At 34.3% G+C, this 9273-nt stretch overlaps 1 protein-coding gene across 1 annotated transcript; it reads right to left on the bottom strand.

The window, feature by feature from the left end:
• Positions 1-671: 671 nt before the first annotated feature.
• Positions 672-5578, bottom strand: LOC143573799 (putative RNA-dependent RNA polymerase 1). Its single transcript, XM_077058596.1, has 4 exons — positions 5047-5578; positions 2664-4471; positions 2426-2576; positions 672-1701 (listed from the first exon to the last, which is right to left on the bottom strand). Exons 1-4 carry the CDS (start codon positions 5560-5562, stop codon positions 874-876), a joined length of 3303 nt encoding a protein of 1100 aa, XP_076914711.1. The 5' UTR covers positions 5563-5578; the 3' UTR covers positions 672-873.
• Positions 5579-9273: the final 3695 nt, after the last annotated feature.

Below are 9273 nucleotides of genomic sequence, written 5' to 3'. Positions count from 1 at the left end.
GTTCACCTCAATTTTTATAATTTTTTGTTTTATTTTGTCTTAGTTCCGGAACAATAACACATGTAACCGAAACCGACTGAATTCGCGTCAACTTACCGCATCAACACTTGAGACCAACAGCGCTTGGGTTTTACAACTGTTTGTGTGTGCCAGGAAAAATACTAGTATATGTGTAAATATATTGGTTTTTAATGATCCCAACTATTAACTTTTGGTCACTGCTAGTCCCAACTAATGAATTGGCTACTAATGGTCCCAACTTTTAAAGTATTTGTTTCTAACGGTCCGCGACTAACAGAATCCTAACGTCGTTAGTTTCAGGTCCCGGAAAAACGGTTTTGACCGGAAAACTTAATTTTTTTTTCCCGAAAACTAAAATATATATCACGTAGATGAATCGATCAAGGAGTTATCATACTTTCAGAGCTATTAAACAATTAGGAGCTTTGTTAAAGTCTTAAAAGATGGTGTTTTTAGTCACGATATTATTTTTATTTCTATCGGTATTAATATGTTTAAGTCTATGGGCAGAAATTACTAGACGCTAGTCGAGTGGTGGGTACCGTAGTACCGATTTATGTCTATGAGGTTAAATGGTTGTCGGTGATTCTTAAGAAGTTATATTAAATGGAACATGAGAAATACGAATCCTTGTTTGTGAGCTAAACTTTTAGTTTACCAAATTATATATTTCAAACAATGGCAATATATACACAATAAAGCCTATGAACATAGAAAGTTACATAAGATTCAAATACTAAACACCAAAAATATTTACAATAATAAAGCAACCAAACCAGCTAATATTACACAAATAAAAACCAAGTTTAAGCGTATCTCATGGTAACTCAAAACAGAAGCATACTCACCAGATTAAACCGCAAACGCAGTACCGAACTGCTGTGTTAGCGAATCATAATCAACATGTCTTCTTACGCTCGCCTTATGTTTCTTGATCTCAATAAGTTTGTCATGAACGCACCACGCGAAACTCAGAAAATGCTGTCGTGACGAATCGTAACGGCCCCAGTAATCCGGATGATACGTGACATGATACCACGCAGACGCTTTTGCATAAATATTATCGTCTTCGGTGTCCCTATCGCCTCCGCCTTTTTTAAACCAGTTTCTAGCGTCCTTCCTTAGCGACTTCACAGCCAAACCAACCGCTTCAGCGTCATTCCTTCGGTCAAAAGATCTCGACATTTTCATAATACTACCCGTCAAAAGCTCGGCTTCGGTTTGTATCCCGTAATAATCCATCAGATTACCCAATTTGTTATCGTAATCGGTTTTGAAATCATACGCTTCATCAGTGTAATCTTCAAAACCGGGGACTTCCATGTCAGCGTCATAAGTCTGTCTCGCCACGTCTTTTGTGAAGGGGGTGACCGGGCTGTCTTGTGGCGCGATGTGTTTGACTTCCCGGAACAGTTTCCCGATCACATTTTGTGACTCGTATGTTGTTTTGTCGGGTTTTTCCATGAAGTCCGGGTACTCTTTGGGTCGGAGATTTCCGGGTATTTCTGCGGGAACTCCGGTTTTTGGAAAGTCAACAGCAATTGAGAAGAGCTTTGCTAGCTCTACACACGGGCTCGCCATTGCTTTTGAGGGTTCTCGGTCTGCGAAGACCGTGTGGGCGTTTGCGATTATTCCTAGACTGTCGTTGACTATGTAGTTTGTGAAATACTCTTCCACTTCCTGTAGTAGTTAAAACAGAAACAAATTCTGAAGCAGTCAAAGAAATTATACATAAACGAACCGAACATTTTATCAAACGAAATTTCATGTCCCTTTTCGTTCAGTAAGGAATTGAGCTTGTTAATGTTTGTTCGTGTTCGCTCATTAATTTTGTAAACGGAAGCAAACGGACACTAATGGACACAAATGAACATACCAAACATTAAAGGACACTAACGATTACAAATGAACATAAAACAAACACAAACAAACATATATTAATTTGAGAACAATAATATCCGGAAGTACACCACATAATATCCCTAAAAAACTTAACATATTAATCATAAACACAATTATATCACAATAATAATAGTAAATAATAAAATAAATAAATAAAAATAGTAATAGAAAAGTTGTAGTAAACAAACAAATATATGTAAACGAACATAAGCAGACGAGCGTAAACATTAACGAACCAACTTATACGAACACATTACCGTACTTTCACGAACACAATTCATCGAATGCGGCGTCTGTTCGTGTTCGTTCGTTAAGCATACTGCACAAAGTTATTTGTTCACGTTCATTCATCAATTATAATTAAACGGACGAACAAAAACAAAAAACAAGCTTCCCGCCAAACGAACAAACGGTTCATGAACAGTTCGCCGGATGCTTCGTTTATTTACTGCCCTATACATAACTACATAAGTATGTGACATATTTACTAACGTATTTATACCTCAATGGTAACATCATGATCTAGTTGCATAGTTGGCGCTGGGGTATAATCCATTGGCTCAAATTGCTGAGGCGGAATTAGATCAGGGTCCCAACAGACAAAGTAAATATCTCCATCCAAATCGCTTCCTGAGCATTCATTCGGATGAGGCCTATAGTGTAACAAATATATATGTAAGCACATACAAATCTAAAATAATCATAGAAATAATAAAAAAGAAATCTGCAATATATTGTACCTTTTTCCTTTCTGTGGAAAAACAACACAATCCACCATATGGTGTAATGCAGGAACATTAACGGCCTTCAAGACTCGCACATCACCAGGATGCAAACACGGGTTTTTAGCAACCACCACAGCCCCCTTAACAACTTGGGACATATACAAGCCGATTCCTGCACTTGAATATTGAACAAAAACTTCACCATATTCAAGTGTTCGGGTTTCATCCAAGCATCCCATCATTGATCTTCCTTTAGGAACAAAAATCCTCGTTTTCGTCCTCAATTCTAACAACTTTGTTGCACGAAAAACTTGCAGCATCATTGACAGAAACGGTTCAGCATTCGGTTTATATCCACACGAAAGCATTCCCTTCATAACGTTCGTGTTTTCTCCCGGTGACATCAAATCTAATGCCTCTTCAGCCTTCATTGGCTCCACCAAAATGGCATCTAGTAAGCGTACTGCTTCTCTTTGCTTCTTTTCAAAGACGTGATCATAAACCCCGAGGGTTGATAGAAGAGTGATGAGCTGGCGGTTCAAATAGCACGGCTGATATTTGCTAACTGCAAGAATATCTAACTTTGTGTTGTCAGATTCAAATTTGCACATGCTTTTTCTCAATGATAACTTCATGTATGAGGTGGGGTCCACAGCCACTACGCCTTTGTACCCGCCATATCGAATCTGAAAAGCAGATGGAATGATATCGTAGCCGCATTTTTTTGAAACTCTTTTAGCAAGTTCAGCAGATATTTTCCCGATTCCATCGGAGAAAACATATGTAGTACCCGACCTTACAATTTCTATATCGGGAATTTCTTCAACATCATACCATGCAACACTTAAACTTTCTTTCGATGAACCAAAAGATTGACCGAGTCTAGCAGCATACTTTGCAACGTTTTTAATGCTACTAAAATCACCCATCCAGTTTCTTATTTCAGCTGCATTTAATCTACCAGTTGATGCAAACATCCATGCGGAATTATCTCGTAACTGACTCGACGAGAAAGCAAGAAATTCAAATTTCTTGTTGCCAATAACTATCCCGTTTCTAAGAATTGATAAAACTCTCCTATAAATTGCGGTTCGACCTACTTTTGTCGATAAATCTGTAGAATACAGCTTCTGCAATTCTTCATCAAGAAACGAAACACGAAGAAAATTATCAATATAATCTGAATAGTGGCGTAAAACCCGATTGGACACGTTGACCTCGGGCCCACAAAAATACACTTTTGTTGGTGTAACTTGAACTCGCCTCACGTATACAAGACCACTATCAGTATCCAATGAGATAGCAGGCGACTTTAACCTTTTGTTTTTTTTATATTCTTCGGTTATCAACCTGACCGGATCATAGCAGCAATTTTTTAAAAAATATAGTTTCTCTAAAACGTACTCAATTGATTCAATACGATGTCTTTGAGGATCCAACAATGCAAAAAATCTAGCATCAAGAACAGGTCCCGGGATGCAGCCATGTTGAACCAAGGAAGAAATCTTAAAAACTATATTAAATGGAAGATAATAACCTTGGGTGGGACCCACAATTGGGACTAGGTCCAAACTTTCAGAAAAACTCTGACCAGTCACCAACTGAAATGGGTGGTTAGTTTCTTCATAATTATAAGGAAAATAGTTTTCAAGATCCGGTGGTTCGACATAATGTGGAAGCTCTATGCATAAATGAGATGACTGTCCAATGGCAAAAGACGGAGTAAAGTCGGTTGCTCTAACCCACTGATCATCAGGAAGTTCCCTATAAAAGCTAAACTGACTGTCTTCAACTTTCTGAGATATTCGCGGAGCACCATACAGCTGCAAAATAAAAGATAATGTTTTCAGATAATGTTATTATTCTACTGATCAAGGCTGATTAAACTAGGAGTGCAAACGAGCAGAGCCGAGCTTCTTGCGAGCTACTTGAGCTCGGATCGATAGAAAAACTCAAAATGATGGAGCTTTTTCAAGCTCAAGCCCTGTATGGGAAGCTCGTTTAGGACTTTAGGCTCGTCGAGCCTTAACGAGCCTAATGTATTTTTTACCTCTTTCAGACTTTGATGTATTAATTTTACACTGCATATCGGAGCTCAAGCCGAGCTTTGGCTCCTTTAAGGTACTACACGAGCTCGAGCCGAGCTTAGGCTCGTTTAAGATTTTTCTCAAAATATGTAAAAATAATTAAATACGCATATAAACTAGTTAATATAATAAACGAACCGAGCCCGAGCCAAGCTCTAACTTGAGAAAACATCTCACGAGCCAAGCTCGAGCTTTGGAAAAAGAGCTCTAAACGAGCCGAGCTCGAGTTCAAGCTCTCATAAGTCGAAACGAGCCAAGCTCGAGCCGAGTCGACAATGTAGCCAAACTTGCCAAGAAACCTGAATAGCAACCTGAATAACAAGAAACCTTGCAGCAACACCGCGTGGACAGTGTAGCCGAATTTGCCAAATATTGTCATATGAGAGTTGCAGCTTGTAATTCTCTGACAACCATGAAACACCAAAGTATAACTTTCTTAATCCAAATCCAAATTTCACCGACGCATCTTCCATTTCACAGAGCACTGACAAACTCATTTTCGACACCTGGCAACCGAAATGAAGAGTTGCACCATCCAGTTCATATGCAAACTGTCTAGGCTTCTGAACAAGATCAATATCCCTTTTATAAGCCTTCAAATAAGATGTGCCATACCATAATTTCCTTTTGTTAGCCAGATCTACTATGTTCTCTACATGTCTTTTTGCTGTAAATTGGACTCGAGCATACCCTCTTGCCCCTGCATTTTTTTGTTTGACCTCTAAAGCCTCAATAGTTCCTGCACCGGTATGTCCCTCGAGAACCGTTTTAACTACATCTGCAGATACTAAATAAGGGAATCCGCAAACATCAACCGTCTTACCCATTCAACTGAGCGATTTTCAACTGCAATGTAAGCAATTGTTAATTTTCAGTGAAGTCAAAAATTTTATACAAAAAAGAATGAGGACAATTACAGTTGTGTAACAACTGTGTAACAACTTAGTATAGGCAATAACCGCAATATTCGATTTAATGATCATGTAATAGCATATCACTTTACATTAACATAATTTGACTACTAAAGTGTTATCTGTGAAGATCACTAAGTCACATAAAAAAACCAAAAATCGACAAATAGCTTGTTTTCCTAGCGCCTAACATTATACAAAACCTGTTACATTCCTCATTTATCTGTTTGCCTAATTTTGCATATAAATACATGCATATACTTTGATTAAAAAGTATATACTGTAAGAGAAATTAGCTGCTATAACAAGGAGGTAATTTGTATTGCATTGATCAGGTACAAAAAAAATAACTATAATGCAAAAAGAAAAGAAAATTTCCCAAAAATGTCCATTTTACCATTCAAAGTCAAAGTTTTGTTCCTTTTAAATTTTTTTCCAAAAATGTCCACTTGTTTAATGTCGATCCAACGGTATTTAAAGCCACTTAAAAACCGACACGTGTCCATATTTTACCAATACCGTCGGATCCGCTCATATTTAATTTAATCATACCCTACCATAGCATTGCTATTGGTGGGATATACTGAGTACGATGATGATGATGATGATGATTTCTTTTATAAAAAAAATAATTTTTAAAATCATTTCTTCAATTCTTTTAAAAATTTAATTTTGATTTAAATTAATGTTTACTAACCTAATTTAATTTTAATATTTAAAACTTTCCCAAATTTTGTATATAAATCCATTCATATATTAAAAAATAAATAAATAAACAAATAAAAACAGCATGTATATTGATCAGGTACAATTGTACAAAAAGACAACTAAACATGAAAAAACTTTTTGAGACATAATTTTACTACTTTTTTTTTCCTAATAAGAAGTGTTTACATCGAAACAGAAGGCAAACAGTAAGTCAATGAGATTTTGATCTCAGTAAAGTGTAAACTTATACCCTGATTTAGTGAAATTAGCAAATGCATTAGAAACAGAGGGAAAAACATGAAGCTTCTGTAACAGAAACTAGGGTTTACCAGGTAAAGAAGATGATTGATTGAGATGATAGTAAACAAACAGCTTGTACTATATCATCAATGGTTATAGTAAACACTCACAACATTCCAACTGCTTTACCTCAATAATGGGGTGACCTAGTCCTATTTATAGAAAAATACATTTATCCTTAAAAATTTAAAATTTTAAAAATCTTTCAAAAATTTAACATATCTTTATTCAAGTTAATAAATAAACTTCTATGTTTATCTTTTTTTCTCTTTTTCTTATTATTTCTTTCACTTATAAAACTTATATAAAACAAAATTAGAGAAACAATAGTGATCTCTATATTGTTAACTAGGATAGAGCCCGTGTGACACACGAGTGGTTAAAAAACAATGAAAAACTGAGTCATGGGTTATTACATAACTAAAAGGGTTAGTGTCCCATATTGTGTTTAGAAGAAGATACGCTAAAATAGGAAGCTGCTCACTTGGCATTTACGTGACATCCTAAATAGAAGCCCTAGAATGATGTCATGTGAAAAAATCGTCTTGCTTTAATATTAGACTATACACTTTTGACCCGTAACCCGTAATACATCTGTCAAAAAAATCCAGCAAATTGATCAAACTGTTGAAACCAGTTATTATTTCTTAGGTAATAACTAACTTGAGCTAATTAGAAATTGTTAATAATATAATTTTAAGAAAGTTATAATTGATTGATACTATTAAAGATCTTATCGAAAACTTACAGCAGCTTGCCAAACAAAGGCTAAAAGAAAAAAGAACAGGGGTATTACTGGCATAACATCTACGATTGGATTCAAAAAAGCATAGGCTTCGGGCAATTTGGCGAAGAAAAGACTACCCGGATAAAGGGCAGAATTAAGACAGATCAAACTAAAGATATTAAGCATAACAGACATTTTTTTCGTCGAGATAATTGCATTTTGATTGAGTTATTGATATAAGGAAAAATGAAGAAAGTAAGGTAGACAAAAAAATCCTTCTTTTTCCACTCAATCAAAAATCCTCCAATTCTCAAAGGAGACTAGAAGAAATCATACTTTCATACAATATCTTAATTGAATTATATGTAATGATCAATAAATTAAGTTGAATTCTAGATATACACATGTTAATTGAGGTAATTAATAAATATTAAATATTAATAAATGCATTAATTGTTATATGATTTAATATAAAAATGTATTAAATTAAAGGAGTGATAATTAAAAAGTAGTTAATTATGTGGAATATGTATAAATGGAAATTGATTGGTTAGCATCTCATGTGGATGTCATATTTAAAGGACATGTGGAAAACATGTATTGCTTTAATATATTAGTTAGATTAGATTAGATTAGATAATTATTCATACTACAAGTCTTTTGACTTAATGGTAGCCCGGTTGCTTCTCCTAGAAGAGGTGGTAGTTTGGACTAATAAAATCCATTTTCCTAGAATTTTATTTTATGTTAACATGATTTGAGTCTAGGGATGTAAACGAGCCGAGCCCAAACTTGACTAGGCTCGAGCCCGGCTCGTTTCAAGCTCTTTTTCTAAAGCTCAAGCTCTACTCAGGTTTGGTCGTTTTTTATTTGTTAATTAATTTATATATGTTTTTAATTAATTTTATATATTTTGAGAAAGATCTTAAACGAGCCTAAGTTGGGTTGAACTCGTGTAGTACCTTAAACAAGCTCAACTTAAATACACACGAGTCCAAAAAAGGTAAAACTTAAAAAATGCACAAGACTCGTTAAGGCTTAACGAGCCTAAACCAACTTCCCATGCAAGGCTTGATCATAACTAAGAGTTTTATCTGAGGCTCGGATTATGCTCAAACTCGAAAAAGCTCACTACTGAATCTATGTACTCTAATAAAGACTATAACGTTCGCCACTTGTCAATCTCATAGCCCTTCTCACATTTTTTTTTCAACGAATTTTAATGTATGGTCCTTATCTTTTTTTTTCAAACATTTTGTATAAATATTGCAAACATTGAGAATACATATTATATATATCTTGGTGTTTAGCATTAAATCATTGAAGTTGAATATTATAACTATAATCCATATGTATAACGATTTACTATATGAACTATTTGTCATTGTCATTTTGTAAGGGTACATATGAAATTAATCCTTTATTTATATGACTTTTTTGTGTGGTATAAAATGTTTTCACAATAAGAAGATCAATATTTAGTTTTCAATATTTTCTTATATAACTCAGACCAAAATGCTTCATAAACATATATTTTATAACTTGATTTATACCTTTTTTATACATTTGAATGTAGTTAATTTAATATGTCTTATAAGACAAATTACTTAATTAAAAGCATTCAAATTTTAAACCAAAAAATCTGTTCATTCGCATTCCACTATTTTCGCTTTCCAAAATCATTTAGGATATTGAAACCTAGAATATCGTTTTCATTAGTTATTTTCATAATTTCAATATTATATTAACTTATTAATTTTATTTTTATACAAATTTAACGAATTGGGTTTACGTTAGTGTTACATGTTTGTTAGTACATAATTAAAGTGTTTATTATTGTTTATATTCAAAATAATAAATCTATATATAGAATTTTATAAAAAAATTACAGT

Source organism: Bidens hawaiensis, unplaced genomic scaffold (assembly GCF_021521415.1).
Source record: "Bidens hawaiensis isolate Kalapana, Puna unplaced genomic scaffold, B.hawaiensis_p1.1 tig00001382_1, whole genome shotgun sequence".
Taxonomy (NCBI): Eukaryota; Viridiplantae; Streptophyta; class Magnoliopsida; order Asterales; family Asteraceae; genus Bidens; species Bidens hawaiensis.
Note: the sequence above shows the minus strand (reverse complement) of the source record. Positions and strands in the feature narration are given on the sequence as shown.